The following is a 24057-nucleotide window of genomic DNA, read 5'->3' as shown; positions in this document are numbered from 1 at the left end:
CTCATGCTTACAATATCAAGAGAATACAGTTTCACTCCTCTGCTCTGTTTTCTAAATTGCCATTTTTAACTTCAACCTTGCTTCACCTGCTTTTAATGTTTGGACACAAAATGTTGTCAATCCATTATCAGTCAATAATTTTAACATATTGTTCTAACTGAGTGTGTTGTTCTTTCTCTTTCAGTGCAGAATACAGGGATATCTATTTCAAAATTAATTATAAAAGGACATGGATTATGATGGTAAGCATTGTCAGTATAAAGAACAAGTCAGAGGCTTGCAGGAGCAAAGGGAAAATTTTTTACAAAGTGTTGACCAGAAAATACTAGATTTTTTTTTATACAAATTAAGGCAAGAAAATATTACTTACTTGAGGAGGCAGGAATAGCAAGATACGTGGTGGTAAAGGATGGCCACAGGAATGTACCATAGACCAAATCACCTATCATATAATAAATGGGTACTACAACTTCCAGGTGTGTTGGCACACAGAATTGGTAAGTTTCATTTGCTTCCTCTTTGCTCTTTTTCTGTCTGCCACATCTTTTTTCTCGACACTTTTGTTTTACTCTCTGTCTTGGAAATCCCCAGGGACTCATATAAAGAACAAGCGTTTCAAGGTTGAGAATAGAGACACACATTTTTGTTGAAAGTTTAATGAAAAGAAAAATTCAATCTGTTTTAACTAGTGAGAAGTCCACAGCAATACTAAATGTGTCCACTTCCTAACACAGGAAGCAAAATCAAATTAAGATTAAAGTTTTCTTACAAGTTTAGGTCTTCAAAGGCAGACTTTGGCATCTGTTTTAATATTAATACATTGAACAATCAATCAGTGGTGTCTGTTTAGATGAAAAATACACAATATGAGTAAATAATAAAAAAGCTGGGCAAAACACGTAAAATTCAATAGACCTTTAAAATGGCAAAACAAGCCACTTCGTTATAACATAACAAAACATCATCTATATCAAAAACTGAATTAAAGCAAAGAGATTTGTTCAGAGTACAAGTTTGTTAGGTTCACATGGTGCTATTTGAATTCATGAAAAGAGGTGGATTTATATTCATAACAGATAGATTTTGGTCCTGACTTTGTTACCAGTTACCCTGGCAATTACATATTCTTTTCATTTATTTTTTTTCATTATAAAATAGAAAGAAAGAAAATGAAGTCACTCAGTCATGTCCGACTCTTTGCAACCCCATGGACTATAGCTTGCCAGACTCCTACATCCATGGGATTTTTCCAGGAAAGAATACTGGAATGGGCTGCCATTTCCTTCTCCAGGGGATCTTCCCGACCCAGGGATCGAACCCAGGTCTCCCACACTGCAGGCAGACTCTTTACTGTCTGAGCCACCAGGGTTGCAAATAGTTAAAATCATGCAGAGTACCTTTTAAAAAGCCTTTTCCTTACCACTAACCCTTTGACTAGAATAAATAGAGGGTAAATATTTACCAGTGAGAGCACTTTCCACAAGAGATCTATTGAATGGCACAATTTTTTTTTTTTTTTCCCTACACCACAGAATTTCAAAACTGCTACACGGACATCTGGGTATCTGTATCTATTGGGTTGTGGAAGAAGGGAACACAGGGAAAATTGCTTGTAGTCTTCTTAGTTCTTTTCTCTTTCTAGGCATAGAATAGATCCACTTGAGCTGCATAAGTGCTAGATCAGAGTGGGTTCACGGTGAGCTGGGTTGCAGTTTTATTTTAGATATAGTAAAATAAAAAATAGTGTGAGAAGAAGGATAAAGAACAGAATGGAACACATGATAAGAGAGAGGAAACTGATGCTGTGATGTGTCACAGTAAATTCTTAGAGAAGATGAATTGTCAAGACTTTTGATTTTGTTCTTTGGGAGAGAACTCATGGCACAATAGGACATGAGTTTAACATAGGAGTAAACTAGAGTGAAACAATTTTGTCTTGTCTTAATCTGAAATTTATGTTATAGAAATTTATAGTCTGTGATGATACAGTTGCAATGTAAGTATATCTAAAAGCTAATGAAACTTGTTCTTTTTCAAGCAATATATACATGCAAATACACCCATTGGTCAAGGGCTTCTTGGTCAGTTAATTCTATTTCTCATTTTGTCATCCATAGATTTCCTCTCATGGAAGGACTATCCTATACGCAGTTTGGCAGAATGAGTTTTCTCCTATAGTCATTACATCATATAAGAAAAAACATTATTTTTCCCTGTCAGAGGACTGTTTCTTGTCCACATTCCCATCTTCATGCATTAGGAAAATTATAATATAACCTTCATATTTCTGATTCCTGGTTTGTTTACAAATAATTTTGCCTTGAATTACTTGTCCATAGAGTTACAACTAGGGAAGCGTTTGATATTCAGTTCAGTTCAGTTCAGTTACTCCTTGTGTCCGACTCTTTGCGACCGCATGGACTGCAGCACGGCAGGCCTCCCTGTCCATCACCAACTGCCAGAGTTTAACCAAACTCATGTCCATTGAGTCGGTGATGCCATCCAAACATCTCATTCTCTGTCATCCCCTTCTCCTCCCGCCTTCAATCTACTCTACATCAGGGTCTTTTCAAATGAGTCAGCTCTTCACATCAGGTGGCCAAAGTATTGGAGTTTCAGCTTCAGCAACAGTCCTTACAATGGATATTCAGGACTGATTTCCTTTAGGATGGACTGGCTGGATCTCCTTACAGTCCAAGGGACTCTCAAGAGTCTTCTCCAACACCACACTTCAAAAGCATCAATTCTTCAGCACTCAGCTTTCTTTATACTCCAACACTCACATCCATACATGACTACTGGGAAAAACATAGCCTTGACTAGACAGACATTCGTTGGCAAAATAATGTCTCTGCTTTTTAATATACTGTCCAGGATGGTCATAACTTTTCTTCCAAGGAGTAAGTGTCTTTTAATTTCATGGCTGCAATCACCATCTGCAGTGATTTTGGAGTCCAAGAAAATAAAGTATGCCACTGTTTCTCTTTCTATTTGCCTTGAAGTGATGGGACCAGATGCCATATTAGTTTTCTGAATGTTGAGCTTTAAGCCAAATTTTTCCTCTCCTTTCTCACTTTCATCAAGAGGCTCTTTAGTTCTTCATCTTCTGCCATAAGGTGGTGTCATCTGCATATCTGAGGTTATTGATATTTCTCCTGGTAATCTTGATTCCAGCTTTTGCTTCATCCAACCCAGCATTTCTCATGATGTACTCTGCATAAAGTTAAATAAGCCAGGTGACGATATACAGCCTTGACATACTCCTTTTCTATTTGGAACCAGTCTGTTGTTTCATATCCAGTTCTAACTGTTGCTTCTTGACCTGCATACAGATTTCTCAAGAGGCAGGTCAGGTGGTCTGGTATTCCCAGCTCTTTCAAATTCTCCAGAGTTTATTGTAATCCACATAGTCAAAGGCTTTGACATAGTCAATAGAGCAGAAATAGATGTTTTTTCTGGAACTCTCTTACTTTTTCAATGATCCAGCGGATGTTGGCAATTTGATCTCTGGTTCCTCTGCCTTTTCTAAAACCAGCTCAAACATCTGGAATTTCACAGTTCATGTATTGTTGAAGCCTAGTTTGGAGAATTTTGAGCATTACTCTACTAGCATGTGAGATGAGTACAATTGTGTGGTAGTGTGAGCATTCTTTGGCATTGCCTTTCTTTGGGATTGGAATGAAAACTGACCTTTTTCAGTCCTGTGGCCACTGCTGAGTTTTCCAAATTTGCTGGAATATTGAGTGCAGCACGTTCACAGCATCATCTTTTAGGGTTTGAAATAGCTCAACTGGTATTCTATCACCTCCACTAGCTTTGTTCACAGTGATGCTTCCTAAGGCCCATTTGACTTCACATTCCAGGATGTCTGGCTCTAGGTGAGTGATCACACCATCCTGACTAACTGGGTCATGAATATCTTTTTTGTACAGTTCTTCTGTATATTCTTGCGACCTCTTCTTAATATCTTCTGCTTCTGTTAGGTTCATAACATTTCTGTCCTTTATTGAGCCCATCTTTGCATGAAATGTTCCCTTGGTATCTCTAATTTTCTTGAAGAGATCTCTAGTCTTTCCCATTCTATTGCGTTCCTCTATTTCTTTGCACTGATCACTGAGGAAGGCTTTCTTATCTCTCCTTGCTATTCTTTGAAACTCTGCATTCAAATGGGGATATCTTTCCTTTTCTCCTTTGCTTTTCCCTTCCCTTCTTTTGTAAGGCCTCCTCAGATAGCCATTTTTCTTTTTTGCATTTCTTTTTCTTGTGATGGTCTTGATCCCTGTCTCCTGTACAACATCACGAACCTCCGTCCATAGTTCATCAGGCACTCTGTCTATCAGATCTAGTCCCTTAAATTTATCTCTCACTTCTACTGTATAATCATTAAGAATTCGATTTAGGTCATACCTGAATGGTCTAGTGGTTTTCCCTACTTTCTTCAATTTAAGTCTGATTTTGGCAATAACGAGTTCATGATCTGAGCCACAGTCTGCTCCCAGTCCTGTTTTTGCTGACCATGTAGAGCTTTTCCATCTTTGGCTGCAAAAAAATATAATCTGATTTCGGTATTGACCATCTGGTGATATCCAGGTGTAGAGTCTTCTCTTGTGTTGTTGGAAGAGGGTGTTTGCTATGACCAGTGTATTCTCTTGGCAAAACTCTATTAGCCTTTTGCCTGCTTCATTCTCTACTCCAAGGCCAAATTTGCCTGTTACTCTAGGTGTTTGATGTGGACAAGTTTATTTATGCATCTAACAAGACTCTATCTTATAGTTTCTAAGCCTGTGTTTCTGTTGGTTAGTATACTGCTGGGAGAAATATCAATAACTTCAGATATGTAGATGACATCACCCTTATGGCAGAAAATGAAGACGAACTAAAGAGCCTCTTGATGAAAGTGAAAGAGGAGAGTGAAAAAGTTGGCTTAAAGCTCAGCATTCAGAAAACTAAGATCATGGCATCTGGTCCCATCAGTTCAGTTCAGTTCAGTCGCTCAGTCGTGTCCGACTCTCTGCGACCCCATGAATTGCAGCACGCCAGGCCCCCCTGTCCATCACCAACTCCCGGAGTCTACCCAAACCCATGTTCATCGAGTCGGTGATGCCATCCAACCATCTCATCCTCTGTCGTCCCCTTCTCCTCCCGCCCCCAATCCTACCCAGCATTAGGGTCTTTTCCAATGAGTCAGATGGCTCGGCGCAGAAGCGAGGCGGCTGCGACGGCTCGGCGCAGAAGCGAGGCGGCTGCGACGGCTCGGCGCAGAAGCGAGGCGGCTGCGACGGCTCGGCGCAGAAGCGAGGCGGCTGCGACGGCTCGGCGCAGAAGCGAGGCGGCTGCGACGGCTCGGCGCAGAAGCGAGGCGGCTGCGACGGCTCGGCGCAGAAGCGAGGCGGCTGCGACGGCTCGGCGCAGAAGCGTGGCCGAGAGGAGCTAGGCCGGGCCGGGGGCCGGGGGCCGGGGGCGGCGGCTGACAGGGCCTAGGCCGGGCCGGGGGCCGGGGGCCGGGGGCGGCGGCCGACAGGGCCTAGGCCGGGCCGGGGCCCGGGGCCGGGGGCGGCGGCCGAGAAGGCCTAGGCCGGGCCGGGGGCCGGGGGCGGCGGCCGACAGGGGCTAGGCCGGGCCGGGGGCCGGGGGCCGGGGGCGGCAGCCGAGAGGGGCTAGGCCGGGCCGGGGGCCGGGGGCGGCGGCCAACAGGGCCTAGGCCGGGCCGGGGGCGGGGGGCCGGGGGCGGCAGGCGAGAGGGGCTAGGCCAGGCCGGGCGCTGGGCCCGGCGGTGGCGGTAAGAGGAATTACCCAAGGCCCAAGGTAAGAGAAACCCAAGTAAGACAGTAAGTGTTGCGAGAGGGCATCAGAGGGCAGACACACTAAAACTAAAACTACAGAAAACTAGATAATCTGATCACACGGACCACAGCCTTGTCTATCTCAATGAAACTAAGCCATGCCGTGTGGGGCCACCCAAGACGGATGGGTCATGGTGGAGAGGTCTGACAGATTGTGGTCCACTGGAGAAGGGCATGGCAAACCACTTCAGTATTGTTGCCTTGAGAACCCCATGAACAGTATGAAAAGGCAAAAGGATAGGACACTGAAAGATGAACTCCCCAGGTCAGTAGGTGCCCAATATGCTAATGGAGATCAGTGGAGAAATAACTCCAGAAAGAATGATGGGATGGAGCCAAAGCAAAAACGATACCCAACTGTGGATGTGACTGGTGATAGACGCAAAGTCCAATGCTGGTCCCATCACTTCCTAGCAAATAGATGGGGAACCAGTGGAGACAGTGGTAGACTTAATTTTGGGGGGCCTCCAAGTCACTGCAGATGGTGATTGCAGCCATGAAATTAAAAGACGTTTACTCCTTGGAAGAAAAGTTATGACCAACCTAGACAGCATATCAGAAAGCAGAGACATTACTTTGCCAACAAAGGTCCATCTAGTCAAAGCTTTTGTTTTTCAAGTAGTCACATGTATAGATGTGAGAATTGGACTATAAAGTAAGCTGAGTGCCAAAGAATTGATGCTTTTGAACAGTGGTGTTGGAGAAGACTCTTGAGAGTCCCCTACTGCAAGGAGATCCAATCAGTCCATCCTAAAAGAAATCAGTCCTGAATATTCATTGGAAGGACTAATGTTGAAGCTGAAACTCCAATGCTTTGGCTACCTGATGTGAAGAGCTGACTCATTTAAAAGACCCTGATGCTGGGAAAGATTGAAGGCAGGAGAAGGGGACAACAGAGGATTTGATGGCTGGATGGCATCACCGACTCAATGGACATGAGTTTGAGTAAACTCTGGGAGTTGGTGATGGACAGGAAGCCCTGGCATGCTGCGGTGCATGGGGTCGCAATGAGTCAGATGCAACTGAGCAACAGAACTGACTGACTGACTCTAGAATTTCATATTGACATTAAGACATATTATCTATATATTGTGAAGAACAAGGTCTAATCTGTTCAAAAATAATATAAAAAGCAATGATCACCTTCTCCATTTCCATTATCAAGATTAAATGCCACTGACTTCTCTTAATTATTTCATGGGTATTACAATGTGATTACATTTTACATCCACTTAAATGAGGAACATGAACAAGAGTGAGGAAAAGCAGAAACTTAAAATTTGATTCTCCTTTCACAGCAAAGCAGTAATAATGACTTTTTGAGACAAGTACTAGCTACCTCTCTTGTCCAAATACTTCTAGTTAATGCACTGTCTTTAAGTGAAATAGGTATGTATTTGGCATGAATAAGAGCATATTCAAATAATGTTATAGAAATTTTGAAATATATGTCTTTACTATTGGGAAGTGAAACAAGCTTACTTCTAACAATCTCATCTGCTCAAAAGTCTATGAAGCCACATAATAAGTAAAGAGATGAAAGAAGTCCCATAAGGTGAATCCTTTGATCAGAATTTGGAATTATATGAAACAATGTGGACTGAGTATTTGATCTTTCATGTGGGCCCTCTAGGAACTTACTCAAGATTTTGGAATTTTTACTTTACACCAAACCATTAACATGGTACAGATGGAAAATATTACATTCCAGAGGTTATTATAAATTGCTAAGTGGAAGGAACAAAAAGTCATATGATTTTGGTTTTAGAGAAGTCTCTATTGATTTTGGACAGCATTATTGATAATCTTCCAGTGATAATTATCATATAATAGGATATATAGGTAGACTATTATGTAATAGAAAGAGCAGAGCTTTCTAGTCTGAAAAGTAAATTAAAAACACCTTGAGTTCAAACCCTAATTTTGCCCTGCTCATGATCTTGAATTTATATATTATATAAATTTGTGGTTTCCTTGTGTTAAACTGAGGACAATTATATTTATCTCACTTGGTTTCTATAAGGATTAAAGATGGTATTTATACATCCTTTTGGAGAAGGCAATGGCAACCCACTCCAGTACTCTTGCCTGGAAAATCCCATGGACAGAGGAGCCTGGTAGGCTGCAGTCCATGGGGTCTCTGGGAGTTGGACACGGCTAAGAGACTTCACTTTCCCGTTTCACTTTCATGCATTGGAGAAGGAAATGGCAACCCACTCCAGTGTTCTTGCCTGGAGAATCCCAGGGATGGGGGAGCCTGATGGGCTGCCGTCTATGGGGTCGCACAGAGTCGGACACGACTGAAGCGACGCAGCAGCAGCAGCAGCATACATCTTTTGCATGATGTCCCTTGTACAATAAGCAATAAATAGTAGATATTATTAAATCCTATTACTTTAAGAAGATAATCTCAATAATCAAAAGGGAAACAGTGAAATGATAGTACAGAAACCAATTATTTAGCTTTATGCAGAAAGATTGTAAGGGAAATGAGTTCACCTCATGTTTTTCTGAGAGGTAAACTAAAACTGCAGAGAAATTTACTGAACTAAAGCCTAATTGTAACACATTATAAACTCTCAGATCATTTATTTCTCTCTTTTTCTCTACTATGACATCAGTCATTCCTGATGACTAACTTAGGGTTGATTGATTTCTTTATTCTAATTCATGTGTTCCTTCATTCATATACTCATTCATTCATTCTATCAATATTTTATGAACATAAATGCTCCAAACACTGTACTAAGGCAAAACAATACAAAAAGAGCTATGATCATGAATGAGTTTATAGTTTAAAAGAAAAGACAGCAAAGCAAATATTGTAACCGAGTGTGGTTTCATGTTACAACAGAGGTGTGCATAGAGTTATTTAAAAGTATTGCTTGTAATATTAATAGAACTTTTCCAGTTGGAAAAGAAAACTAAAGGTACTGGAAGATTGTGGGAAAAGATACAGAGAAATTATTGAGAAGCTAGTATTTCCCATAATAAAACAGTTTTCAAAAACATCTAGAGCAGCGAATCTCTCTTTAGAGGGTGGATGGAGTCAGAATGAGATGGAAATCAGATGAAGATTTTTTGTATGCTATGTTAGGAAATGCGAACTTTAAACCAACTGGAGAATAATAGTGAGAGGATTTTACCCAGGAGAGCCACATTTTCAGATGTGGATCTCAGAAAATTCATACCAGCATCAGAGTAGAATAAAAACTAGGAGATGATATAGCACTTAATCACAGAAAAGGAAGTATAGGTAGAGAGCAGGGTGGCAGATTAGAATTGACTCATCCAGATATACCGTCTTCCTCATGTGGGACTTGAAGAAGAGTATGGGCTCTTGGATGACCCTATAGGTTCGAAGCTCAAAACAAGGCACCTCTGATATTCAACATTTTAAACAATATCTGTATTGTTTACTGAAAGGAAAATGTGTGAATGAAGAAAGTAGTGATGTTATCTTGACTGTTGGAGATGAGTAGCTGGATTAACCAATGTATCAATTAATTACATCCTGCTTTTTAACAGAATAACTATACAAAAGAGCTGACAAACAGTTCAGTTCCATTAAGATGACAAAGTTGTAGGACTCTGATATGAATAACATTGATTAAATAATAAAAATACTAGATAAAAATGAGTAGTACTCTCAAATTAAAATGACACAGTGGGCACTGTGGTAATAACCATGTTCATCTGGTTTCTGGACTTTATCCATCTACTCACTCAACGCATGCTTGAGTAGTGACTGCAAAAACTAGTTGCTAGAAGGAATACACAAACAAGCAAGGTATCATTTAATATATAGAATATGTAAAATAAAAATTTTAACATCTCTCTCTTCTTAAGATGCTAAAATATTTCATGATATAATAATATCATTCTATAAATTACTTATCTGAATATTCACTTCTAGATTGTGGATTTTCCTTCAGAAACATTGGTGCAAAATCTAATGGGAGTCAGAAATTCCCTAAATAGTATGTTAAAAATATCCTCATATAATTAGGGTGAGTTGGAAAAGTAACTGCTGGATCAACATTGTTCAAGATATATGTGAAGACTTTGAACAGAAGGCTGTCGCTGTAGGAGGAGGCATAGATTTGAGATTGTTAGATGGGCTGATGAGCATGGTGAAAGAAAGCTTCAGGAAGATAAGATGATAGATGAACAAGAATTCATTATAATTTCAAGGAAGATGAATTCAGTGAGATGGAACTAAGTCATAAGAGCATGAGAGAGTATGTTGCATTCTGGAAATTAATGTAATTTGTTGAACAGTCACTGTCTCCCTGCATTAGACCTTTATCAAGGGTAGTATGGATAAACTGAACATGAAAGAGTAGAAAATGGGAAGACATAAATAAAAATAATCACAATAAACCCATTGCAAGTTAACATAAATAAAACAATTATGTATTTGAAAAAAAAAGAAAATAGGAAGACAGGATGATTTCTTGGTACTGAATGAAACTCCTTAGCTTGCTATACTTGTCTTCAGGAGTACAGCAAACAAAGAAAAAAAAATGTTCTCTAATAAACAGTACATCTGTTTACACTGCTTCTTCCCAGGCTCTGGGCCTTTTCATTCATATTCATTTATTTATCAAATAAACACCTTTAACACCTTTAGGTGTAATAGTCAGTCTTGGACTATTAAAGGAATTACAGTTTAGTCAGTAAGTTTTCATAAGGTTCCTCTATGTGTGCTAGCTATTGTGGAGATAAGATCTTAAGAAATGATTACAGATTTCAAGATGCTTGTAACCTTTTTATCTCCTCTCAGCCATTAGCACAGCTTCTTGCACATAAAAGCAACATGGTAAATGTGTATTGTACTAAATTACATATACAGGATTAGAAAATAAGAATAACATCAGGTGGTTCAGACAGTAAAGAATCTGCCTGCAAGGCAGAGGCCTTGGTTTGACCCCTGGGTTCTGAAGACCGCTGGAGCAGGGAATGGCTGCTCACTCCAGTATCCTTGCCTAGAGAATTCCATGGATAGAGGAGTCTTGTGGCTACACCCCTATGGGGTTGCAAAGAGTCGGACATGACTGAGTAACTAACACTTTCACACACTAAGAAACAATCATTCAAAGCAATATATGCTGAAATGGATATGGATGAATACAGCATATATACTATAGACTAGATGGAAATAAAATAGGTATAAATATGAATACAGACTACTGGGTTCTTAAGTACTCACTATAACACCACAGAGAAAGACTAGAGAAAGACATTTAGGCATCTGGAAGGACAATAGGGGAGTAGGAGATGAAGAGAGGGTCATGACCACACAGAGGCTACTGAGAAACATCTGTCAAGGCTATGCTTCTCAGATTTTCTATTACAGTAAAATATTCAGTTGCCATTGATTCACCTGTACTTTCAATATTATGAAATTAGGTTTGAGTTTCAGAAAATATGGCTACAGAGAGGTCATCAGAGGATCATTTCTTCTGAGGTTCCATAATGAAGACTTAGCAGAAAGAGGATTGAAAATGGCTAGAGGTTACTTCCTTCAGGGCCAATTTTCCTTCACCTCTTCAGATTGCTGCAGCTGGTCTCCAATTATGCATTCATTATAGAATTTCCTGGATGTAAATGCATCACTATGGATGAGGAAGTGATTCAGGGTCTGTCAGGTAATAGATGCACTGCACAGAAGAGCAATAAAGTAGTGATACCAAAATCACTAAATCATTTCCTAGCCTCATTTAAGTAATAGTTACTTGTTTTACTATTCTTGACTGTCAAATTTCCCACTTAAGGAAAAAAAAACTTATTATTTTCTTTTTTAGAGTGGGGAGTTTACTTATCACTGAACACAGACTTAATCTTAAGGGGAACAAATGCCCTTATATTATAAACAATCTAATTTTAGATTATATTTTATATAATTTATATATTATATTTATATAAACATATAATATAGTCATATATATTTATATAAATTTATATAATTTATATATTACATTATAAACAATCTAACACTTAAAAGACACTTTATCTGCTGCTGCTGCTGCTAAGTCACTTCAGTCGTGTCCGACTCTGTGCAACCCAACAGATGGCAGCCCACCAAGCTCTTCTGTCCACAGGATTCTCTAGGCAAGAATACTGGAGTAGGTTGCCATTTCCTTCTCCAACACTTTATCTAATAACATTTATAAAAACACTTAAAGCCATTCTGACCTATATGGATTTCCAAACTTAAATATTTTAGGAATGATCATTTAGCTCAAAGCAATAGATCATTTTTTAAATATAAAATAAAAAACTCCTCAGTTGGGCTTTGTAAATTATATTCTGTGAAACTACTGAGAATTTACCTCTGAAAATCAAGGAGTTTGGATAAAGTAAATTAATATTTAGTATAGTCAGCATATGAAAACAAATGAAAAATAATGAATTAATACTCATTTTTATTTTCTTCATTAACCAAAATAGTAGCAAAGTAAACTCTATAGGCCTAACTATATTATTTTATCTGTTTTAATAATGTCTATTAAATAATTTTATGGATGCTAAAATATAGTATTAAATATCTATATTGATACTTTTAAATATTAAAATGACTATTACTACTAATAATATTTATGGTGAAAATTTATTAAACAGAAAGTGCAAGTGTTTATCTTCCAGACACTATGGTGACATGTTTATGTAAATTATTCCGTGTTATTGTCTTCAATTTATTTGTAAGGAAACTGAAGCTTAAAGAATTAAACAATATACGGTAAATCTTTGAACTCAGATTAGAATCTAAGGTTGCCTTTTTCCTAAACCAGTATCTTTACTCTCCTGCCTCTAAAAAAGACTTGACTCTTTCTAATAAGAGAGCTGAGTCTTGGGTTATTCTTCATATTCCTCTCATGAACTAAAAATCACTCAGACCAAAGCACAAATCTGATGGTAGGACAAGCTAGCTGGATTCTTTGACTCAAAGCTACAAAGAGAATTAGAACTCTTGTCTACATTTTCCCCCAAAGCATTGTTACACTTTGGAGCCAGAGGATATACCAATGGGAAGAACTGTCAATACGTCCCCCTGCATATGTTGTCATGCTTCAAGGAAAGATGCCTACTAGGGTTCTTTTCCCTGAGAAGCCTTATTTCTCAGTAAATAAAAAGAACAATCTCTTTTCCCAAAAGGAGGTATAATGAGACAGAAGATGAAGGTGAGAATTTTTTTTCCATTTTGTTCTCATTTTTGTGCCTGAGATGTTTTCCCCAATAAATCACACATATACTTCAAATAAGAATTGAATATTCAGCTACAGAAAGGAATGAAATAATGCCATTTGTAGCAGCATGAATGCAAATAGAGATTATCATACTAAATGAAGTAAGCCAGAGAAAGACAAAAATGTCATATGATATCATTTATAGGTGGAATCTTAAAAAAATGATACAAATGAATTTATTTACGAAAGAGAAATAGACTCACAGAAAACAAATTTATAGTTACCAAAGAGGAAAGGTGGGAAGAAGCATAGATTAAGAGTTTAGGATTAACATAAACACACTACTATATACAAAATAGATAAGCAACAAGGAACATAGGGAACTATAGTAAATATCTTTTAATAATCACTAATGGAAAAGAATCTGAAAAAGAACATATATAAAGCTTTGCTGTATACATGAAATGTAAATCAACTATACTTCAATAAAAAAAGAGAATTAAAAAGAACTAAATGAAAAAGAAGTTACAGAAGAAGGAGTTAACATAAGAGCAAATAACAACTTCTTCAGGAAGACACCAAGAACTTTCAGGGCCTCTGGCCATAAGTGACAAAGGAGAAAGTTAGGTCACCGTATTAGAGTTAGGAATAAATAATAGAGGAAGTAAAACCATTAACTATTGCATTTTCTGTATAATCTGGCTTATTAAAATAAAATGATAAATTGTTTTTATTTATTAAAATATCAAAATTAATGCAATCTGCATAAATATAATGAATTATAATCACAATAGTTATAAAAGTCATTTGTACTAGACACTTTATATGTTATTTCATTTAATCTAAAAAGCAGCCTTAAAACATAAGCTAAACTATAATTCTTATTTTATATTTGGATAAACTAACTGAGCCTTACAAAAGGTTAAGCAACTTTTTCAAGGATACACTGTTAATGAATGACAAAACTGGAATTTGAAGTCAGACAGTTTGATTACACAGACTGAATGCTTATTGTCCACATTCAGTAATCATAACAAGTAATGCTATTTTCATTTCTACTCTTCTTACTAAGGCTCTGAAAAATTGTAAACAATTTTAAGTGCTGTCAAAGCAATGTTAGCTGGGTTCTCAATAAGGAAAATAACTATTAATAATAACTCTCTGGAAAACAATTCTACATCAATATCAAGTTGGTTAACCAACAGGTGTTAGAGGTCTCTGTGCCCAATACTATGTAGTCACAATGTAGTCTCACAAAAAGTATGGATGACTTCAATTCCAAAGTCAATTCCAAGTTGGAAAAACCTAAGAGTCAGGTTTTTCTAAGCATGAGAATGGCCTCCTGCTGGTCTTAAATCCAGGAAGGAAAACTGTTAAGAATGATTCAAATTTAACTGACTGTTTTGGCAGTGGAAATAAATGCTTCCTCAATGTTGCATAAAGAGCTGATAAAAAGTATAAGGCTTAGATGTGAAAACATGGATGTACCTTTATGCTAACTAAAATAACTGGTCACAGAAGGGGGCAAATATTGCATGATTCCACTTAAGTGAGGCATCTAAAATAGATTCATAGAAGCAGAGAGCAGGATGGGGATAGAGGGGAGGGAGGAATGGGGAGTAGCTGTTTAATGAGCACAGAGTTTCAATCATGCAAGAGGAATAGTTCTAGAGATCTGCTGTACAACACTGTGCCTATAGTTAACAACACTGCATTATATAGCTAACGTTTTGTTCAGGGGGTAGATCTCACTTAAAGTGCTCTCACCACAATTTTTTTTTTAAATGGCTTTTAAAAATTTAGCATAACTTTGATATGGTAAATATATCACAAAGAAAAAAAAGTGTAGACCAGTATCATTTATTAAGAAAAAAACAAAGGGAAGGTAGAGCTTGAGTAATTGCTAATCAAATATCCATAAACTAAATGTATGAGTCATTATTCCCAGGAGTAACATTGAGTTCAGTTTGGGATGCAAGAAGCAAAACAGTTATACACACTTCCATATTATTTAGTGGTGGTGTCCTTGAGGAGCTCACATAACTGACAGCTGTCCTGCTTAACTACACACATGGGATTTCTTCTGTTGTTTTTTAATCAGAATATTGGCATGAGGGACATGAAAAAAAAAAACTAAACTCTTTAGATTCCTTTATTTCAAAAACAAATAAAATACTTACATTATTAACAGAAGAGCATACTGGTTTCGGTCCGTAAAATCTTTGGGAAAGCACAACTGTAAAGGAAGTTCTTTTAAAGAAAGAGCAAAATATTAAAGATGGAGAGTCATTTACATGTAAAACTATAAGATACAGAGAAAGTTGTTCTTGAATGATTAAGCATGCACAAAACTTTACCATAGTCGTCAATATGAAGCATTTTAATTTCTGACTTTACTATCTTCTTTTTCAGGATAGCTTCCTTCAGCATAGAATTGCTTTCCAAAATAAAATATTCTATAAATCAGAAAGGGTAGTACAAATAATTAGATTAAGAATCAGTGCAACACAAATAATTACCCAGCATTACCATTTGGTAGGCACCGTGCTAGGCACTAATTGTGAAAGTATTAGTCACTCATTTGTGTTTGACTCTTTGGGAACCCATGGACTATAGCCCACCAGACTCCTCTGTCCATGGAATTATGTAGGCAAGAATACTGAAGTGGGTTGCCATTCCCTTCTCAAGGGGATCATCCCAAACCAGGGATTGAACCCGGGTCTCCTGCATTGGAGGCAGATTTCTTACCATTTGAGCTGCTAGGGAAGCCCTAGGCACCCACTAACCTCTCATAATTTCTCTCTTGGATTACTGCCATAGTTTCTAACTGGGCCTCCTTATTTTAGTGAAACTGTCTCCAGTTGCCCTATACTTGGAACGTGTTTACATTTTCAAAATGTAAATCTGATTATTCTATTGTTCTGCTTAAAAATATATTGAAAATAATACAAAACTATCTAGCATCCAGTGACTTAAATTCACTGTGGTTGAATTTGAATACAAAGTTTCTAAGCATGCAAAAAGTTAGGAAAACATCTACCTTTATAAGTACAGATTTTATTTAATAGAAAGAACCCAGAAATGCCACAGATGAATATAATGGATAGACAATGATATTAAAACATATTTTAATTAGATTCTGTTTGTTCAGTAAGTTAAAAAAAAAACCTGAGGATATTAGGGAGAAGTATGAAAAAAAAAACAGTTTAAAAAGAAAGAAGTTAAAATTCTAAAACTAAAAAACTGAAAAATTTGAGGCACATAAAAATTATAAAATCTAAGACGAAAAAATCCTGGATGGGATTAATAGCATATTAGATATGGCTGAAGAAAAGATTTATTAACTATATTTGACAATATAGTGATAGAAAACATAAAAAATAAAACACCCAAAAAAGAAAAAGAGAGAGACAAAGAATGAACAGAACATGAAGTGAAAGAAGCATCAGTAACTTGCTGGAATTTTGACTGATATGTTAAATATATTGATTTATTGGGGATATTTTATATATAAAAATGGTGAACTCTTTAATCCATAAATAAGTATATGTGTGTGTATGGATATATATATATGTATATATATATATTTGAGTCTTTAATTTCTTTTGGAAATGTTTGCTTTCATTTTAGGAGACTGAAACATATTTATTACATGTATTATAGGATAGTGTATAGTTCTTGACAATATTTTAAATGGTTATTTTGATCTATTTTTACATTTTTCATTGCCTTAGAGTATATAAAATAGGTGATATTTGTATATTAACCTATACTCATAATAATCATGGTAAATTCCTGCATTATTTCTAAAATTATTATGAGTGTATGTGGATTTCATATTTTTCATTTGATTTCTGTTTTGTTTACAAGTACATCTCCTGCAAATAAAGGTAAGTTTTTTACCTATATTTCTTTTTCTTGCCTTGTTTCATTAAGTCTTCTAATACAATGTTACAATGAGGTAGTGATAGCAAACACTCTTCACTTTTACCCAGTCTTGGGAGAAATGCATTGTCTTCAACATCAAGTATCAATATGATATCAGCTGTAGTATTTTTGTAGATAACAATCATTAAGTTAAATCATTTATTTCTTCTTTTTCAGTTATTATTATTCCTTCATTATTATTATTGTTTTCATTTTTAATCAAATAATTTTTTTCTAAATCCTTTGAGTTGTTGACAGAATAATATAGTAAGTTGCATTGATTAATTGTTAAATGTTATAACAATCACAGATTTCTCAGGTAAACCCCCCATAGTCATAATATATTACCCTTTTATAAATTATTAGATTTTTGTTGCTTGTATTTAGTTGTGGAATTTTGCATCAGTATTCTGAGAAAAATTTATTTTTTTGTCCTTGTTATATCTATGTTGACTTGGGAACCTGGTCGATGCTGGTTTTACATTTACTGAGAGTTTATGTGAGCTTGGTATTAGTATATTAAATATTGCTCAGAATGTACCAGTGAAGATACTGGAGCTGGACTTTTCTTTTTGGGAAGAGTGGTGGTGGTGGTTTAGTTGCTCAATCGTGTCCGACTCTTGCGACCCCATGGCCTGTAGCCTGTTAGTCTTCTTCTCTGTCCATGGGATTCTTCAGGTAAGAATACTGGAGTGGGTTGCCATTTCCTTCTCCATGGGAAGAGTACTAACTGTGAATTAAAAATTTTAGTAGATAATGGGATATTTATATATAGTACATATTCTTCTTTGAGTGGTTAGCAATTTTTCTTTTAAGAAATTTACCCATTTTATCTAAGATGTCAAATTTACTACCATTAAAACTACTTATAACATTTCATTACTATCATTCAAATGTCTGTGGAAGTTATTAACATCATCTATTTCATTAATGAAAATGATAGTGTGCTTTTCCTTTTATGACTCTATCTATAATTTTATCAACTTTACTTATTCTTTCTAAGAAATGTTTTGGTTTATATATGTTGTTGTCTACTGCCAATCCATTTTCTATATCATTTATTTCCACTCTGACTTTATAATTTCCTTCCTTCAACTTACTTTCTATTCATTTGCTCTTCTTTTTCTAGTTTCTTAAGGCAGACTCTTAGATGATTGATTTTAAAGATTTCCCTTTTTTATAAAGTAAGAATTTACAGATATAAACCTGTTTATAATCACGATGTTTTTGTTGTTTAGTCACTAAGTTGTGTCCAACTCTGTGACTTGCATGGACTCTTGCCTGCCAGGCTCCTCTGTCCATGGCATTTTCCAGGCAAGAAAACTGGAGTGGGTGGCCATTTCCTTATCCAGGGGATTTTAAATATCCCTAAATTTAGATTAGTTGTGTTTTCATTTTCATTTGGCTCAAATATTTTCCAATTATTTTTCTAATAAGTAAATTCCTCTTTGATCTTTGTGTTATTTAAAGATGCAAGTCTGATGACAAAAGATTCTTGGTTTCTATTCTTCTTGATTCTTTATTTTGGCTTTAATTTTGAAGGATATTTTCAAAGTTTGTTATTCTAGGTTGGTTTTGTTTTGTTTTGCTTTCCATTGGTATTAAAAAGATTTTTCTCCATTCCTTTTTTCTGATAAGAAGTCTGCAGTCATTCTTGGCTTTCTTACTATGTATATAATGTGTGGATATCTTTTTAATTTTGTTTCCTGCTTGAGGTTTGCTGAGCAATTTTATATTTTTCATCAGATTTGGATTTGGATGTTATTTCATCAAATATATTTTTCTATTCTGAGTTTAAAATATTATAGATATGGATATCAATCTAAGTTAACTAGACTCTGTTCACTTCTTTCATCATTTTTCTCTGTGTCTCGAAGTTTCTATAGATAATGTTTCAAACTCACTAATATTTTCTTCTGCATTGCTTAATTTGCTTGTAATATTTTTCTGTAAATTTTAATTTCATATATTTAAACTTAAAATATATTCTATTTATTTTATCACTACATTCATTTTTTCTTAATATCGTTCAGTATTTTTATAATTGCCAATTTATTGTACTCGTCAGGGGATTCCATAATTTTCATCATATCTGAATCTGTCTCAATTCACTGGCCTTCTTTTTCTAGCTAGTTATATTTGCTAGCTTCTTTACATAACCAGTAATGTTTTATTGGATTCTAACCATTGTGATATTTATATTGTTGAGTTCTAAACATTGTTCTGTTCTTTTATAAATTGTTAGTCTTTGTTATAGCAGATGTTTAAGCTATTTGGAGGTCAGCTTAATTATTTGAAAGCTTTTAAAAATATTTTATTTATTGTGAGTTTGAATGATCCTTGTTCTATGACTTGAGCTGTACTACAAAAGGCATGACTCTTCTGGGATTTCTTCTAAACATTCCAGTGTTCTGATTAGTTGGAACTTTAATATACCCCAGCACTGTGTGAGTTCTGGCTTTCCCCAAGCTCAGAGTATCTTCCTATGCATACTCAGCTAGATATTTTCAGCAACAGATGGACAATGATCCCCCACAGCTTTATGCAGATTCCTGGTGTTCTTTCTCTGTCTCCAGGGATTCTGTTCCAGTGTTATCTACCCTCCCAACATTCCAAAAGCTTCAACCCTTCAGAGTTCCAATTTCTGTCTCCATTGTGTTTCTGAGGTACTCTTATACACTTATTTCATTCTTCCTCATTACACTAGACTTCAGAAAATAATTCTGGCCAGAAAGCCAGGGCAATTGCAACATTAATCTCATTTGTTTCCTTTCATTCAGGAATCAGGACCCTATCATGATTATTGTCCCACGTTTGAAAAGTGTTATTTCATGTATTTTGCACAGTTTTTAAAAATAATTATTTTATTTTATTTTCCTTTCTTTCTTTTGTCTAAGAGGCCATGTTTACTTCCATTTACTCTGTGGCCAAATAAGAATATTTATTTTTGACTGTCAATGGCTTATCATTGATACTTTATTGTTAAATACAATTTCCTTAGGATGAAACATAAGGCTTTCATGATCCGGCTCCAGCCTGCCCTGTAGCCTATATCTTTTGTTTTTATCTTAAATGTTTTGTTCCAGGCACTTTGAACAACTTTTATCTTGCAAGTGTAAATATTTCATGTGTCATGATTGTGCATTCACATTCTTTCTTCCAGAAATGCTTTCCACTGATTTCCCCTTTTAACTGAAAGGTGGCCACTTCTACCAGAGAAATTATCATATTCTATTACAAGCACTACATTTTCTGATCCTTACTTTGGACTGAGAATTCTGTGTGAATTTCAGACACATCAAACCACCTCTCCTGTAAATAACTATCATTTTCTATATACAAATTTGGGAAATTAGCTGATTCCAGAGATTTCTTCTATCCCCTTAATATAAGAAATTTCTGATTATTAAATAATAGTATATTTTCAAGGAATCTATCCCAAACACTCAATTATACAATTTAAAATGTGAACACTTCAACTTTATACACTTTCATTAAGGTTTAAGTACTTATAATGTTTAAGACCTGTCATAAAAATGCACTTAATAAACCTAATCATAAATAAAAGCATTCATTTTGGATTCAAAAGAAATCATCTGATATTTGTTAACTACATAAGCAGCAATTTTTAGAGACTGTTAAAAATTTTTCCTTTATACCTTTAACTAGAGATCATATTATTGGATAAAGATTTTTATAGTGAAAAATAGTTTACTGTATTAAAATGACTAGTCGATTAAATGAGTTAGAGGTATTGATATGAGTGTAACATTTGAATAATTTATCATGGTTCCTTTTTATTACCAAAAATGAACGGGAAAAATTAAATTACATTAGATAAGAGGTAGCTGAAAATTTTACTTCTACATCAAAGGATATTTATCTGCTCATGGGAAAAAATCAATCCATGGTCACAGAGAAATAAAATTCTATTTAAGGAAACAAATACAAAAGATAATAAAGTCATTTTCAAAAGCAAACAATTTTTTCATGATATATTCAGAAAACATATTTCATACAGTTTTGTGAAACTTTATAAAGAGAAGACAGTATTAAGACATGATATAATTGTGGGATTGAGGAATAAAAGAGGATAAAGTGAGAACAGAAAATTGGGAAGAAGGAAAAAAGGGAGAGATAAGAAAGTAGAAAGAAAGTATAAGAAGGGATGAGAAGAAAGATATACAATGCAGAGAAAAGAAGAAAGGAAAGAGACTGAAAGTAAATTAAAGTAAAAGAAATAAAACACAAATGCACAATTAAGGGGAAAAATGAAAATATAAAAGAGGAAAAGAATCATAGAAATATAAGACAAAGGGCTTTTGAAATAGTAAGTAAAATTGTGCATCGTTATACATTTTCCAATTCACTGAACATTTTAATGAAGGGTTTGTTTTTCATTTTAAAGGTAATATATGTTCATTGCAGAAAATTAGGAAAATACTCAAGAAAAGAGAACAAAAAAATCACCTGAAAGGCTGCCACATAAATACAAGACTTTTTACTGCTTGCAAATGTTGTCTTCCAGAATTTTTATATACATTTTTAAATACTTTTTTTTAAGTGGCATAAATATTTGAACTGCACAATCATTTAGAAATATAACTTAAACAGTTTTGAATAATTCACTTTTAAAAACATATTTTTATTTTTAATCCTAGTGGGGAACTAGTGGCAACTTTATTAGAACAATTTGATGAAATTTTAATGAAGGACCATTTACAAATATAGGAAAATGGCACAGGGATCATAAGGGATAGTACCACAACCCAGGGCTCATGACAGTGGTTTGGTGTGTAGGTCACAGAGAGAGAACAGTTACTTGGAGATGGTTGCATGAAAGACCCACAGTGACTTTCATCCAAGAGTCATAGCAGCCTGGGTGACTCCACAGGGATAATGCCGGAGAAATACAGACTCCAAAGTCACTTTTCTGCCTCTCTTCAGTCACCTATAAGATTTGTGTTAGCTGAATCCAATTGGCAGTAAATAGCAGCAGAATTTAAGTCATCAAAACAAAATCCTTCTCGGGTAGAGACCATGGGAGAGAAAAAACAGGTAAGAGTGGCTCTGAAAAGACTAATGAAAGATATTCAGAGCACAAATTAATATTCAATTAAAGTTTATTTACAAATTCCACCTTTCATTATTTGTGTATTTTTTTCACTATTATCAGTAGTATATCTATAATTTTCTCTATTTAGAATTATCTCCTAAGTATAAACCAATAAAAAAGAAAAATATAGGGTAAAAAGATACAAAAGATTTAATGCTTATGGCTGTTTTTTTTCCAAAAGATTTACTGTAATTTATATTGCTACCAGCAAGTTATAAGAGCCTCATTAGCAATGTAATTTTTTTGATATTATTAATTTGTTAGGAAAAAATATTTGGTAGTGTTTTTCTTGGCATTTTTGGATAACTGGTGGGTTTAAAGGTTTTTCACATTTGTTATGTATTTTCATTTTTTCAATATACTTTTCATGCTTTATTCTACATCATGTGGTCTCCAAATGAGTTATGACTAATTCATTAGTTCAGCAAGGGCTTCCCTGGTGACTCAGATGGTAAAGAATCTTCCTGCAATGCAGGAGACCTAGGTTCCATCCCTGGGTTGGGAAAATCCCTGGAGAAGGCAATGGCTACTTGCTTCAGTATTCTTGCCTGGAGAATGACAGAGGAACCTGGTGAGTTACAGTCCATGGGGTTGCAAAGAGTCAGACTTAACTAAGCAACTAACACTTTTCACTTAGTTTAATAAAGATTAACCTGAAGATCCATTAACCCAAAGACTTAATTACAATCAGATTTCAATTTTATATCAATAAATAGTTGTCTTTTGAAAATAAAATTAAGCACCTGATCACTGTTTACAGTCCCTTTTTTTTCTTGATCTTGAGACTAACAGAATTTACTTATAAATGAGAAAATATGAAAGATTTGCCTTAGACAAAAGTGTGCCACGATTTGTAACAAAAGTTAGCAGACAACAACATCGACTTTTAACAATAGAATACAATTAATTAATTATAGGTTGGAAATTTTTAAAGTTATCATTTTCGCAGAATATGCAATGTAACACAAACAGTTTTTATCAAGTAATTCCTATGTTGCAAATATATCTCATCCTCACAGAAAATTCATTTGTTAATTTTTTTACAAGGAAATAGATTTTATGAGATTATACCCACAAAAGATATGTGACAGACCTCACTTTATACACTAATTTTTATAACTGTGAAATTCAATGTTCTTTCCATTTTATCAGATATACTGCCCTTATTATCATTATTGTTGCTCTCAGTGTTAATATCCAACAGATTTAATATGCTTACCATACTCTCTTTAGGATTTACACTGATAAGTAGAAACTAAAAGATGCGCTAAATGATTTCCACAATCACACAAAACTCCATTAGCTATTTAGAAGTTTTGTCTTTTTCTATGAGGCTGGATGTCTCCATATGGTGGTATTTGAAAAGTGTAAATGGTCTTCCTCTGTCCTCTAAAAATTGTGTTTGTCCTTCAACATTACATTTTTATACCATCTCTCCTTCAAGTCAAAGCATTTAAGTAAGACTCTTACTTAAAACTACGTATGCCATGAGAGAGACAAAAACAATATAATAAGTTTTACAGTGGTGATCATAAACCCTATTCTGGAGTCAGACTGCCTTATTTGATTCCCACCTGTGCTATCTATTATATTAGAGTGACTCTCTCCAAGTTTTTTAACCTCTTTGGGACTCAGTTTCCTCATCTGTAAAAGCAGGTGATACAATTAACAATATCAGGGGTGTTCTGAGGATGTGTTAATAAATATAAGCCTCAATTACAATAGATTATGGGCTTTGCTATAATCAATAGCTCAGTTGGTAAAGAATCCACCTGCAACGCAGGAGACTCAGGTTTGATTCCTGGGTTGTGAAGATCTGCTAGAGAAGGGATAGGCTACCTATTCCAGTATTCTTGGGCTTCCCTTGTGGCTCAGCTGGTAAAGAATCCGCCTGCAATGTGGAAGACCTGGGTTCAATCCCTGAGTTGGGAAGATCCCCTGGAGAAGGGAAAGGCTACCCACTCCAGTATTCTGGCCTGGA

The 24057-nt window shown here is 35.6% G+C and overlaps 1 protein-coding gene across 2 annotated transcripts in view; it reads right to left on the bottom strand.

The window, feature by feature from the left end:
• DPP10 (dipeptidyl peptidase like 10) overlaps positions 1–24057 on the bottom strand; it is a 747248-nt gene that overhangs the window by 26189 nt on the left and 697002 nt on the right. For both annotated transcript variants that reach the window (XM_081579273.1, XM_081579274.1), the window contains 2 exons: positions 15391–15489; positions 15214–15283 (listed from right to left, as the gene is read on the bottom strand). In XM_081579273.1, coding sequence (XP_081435399.1) covers positions 15214–15283; positions 15391–15489 — 169 coding nt within the window. The remainder of the gene's footprint in view (positions 1–15213; positions 15284–15390; positions 15490–24057) is intronic.

Source organism: Giraffa tippelskirchi, chromosome 3 (genome assembly GCF_054371585.1).
Source record: "Giraffa tippelskirchi isolate mGirTip1 chromosome 3, T2T-mGirTip1v1.2.pri, whole genome shotgun sequence".
NCBI classification, from domain to species: Eukaryota; Metazoa; Chordata; class Mammalia; order Artiodactyla; family Giraffidae; genus Giraffa; species Giraffa tippelskirchi.
The sequence above is the reverse complement of the archived record's forward strand: the minus strand, read 5'-3'. Positions and strand labels throughout refer to the sequence as shown.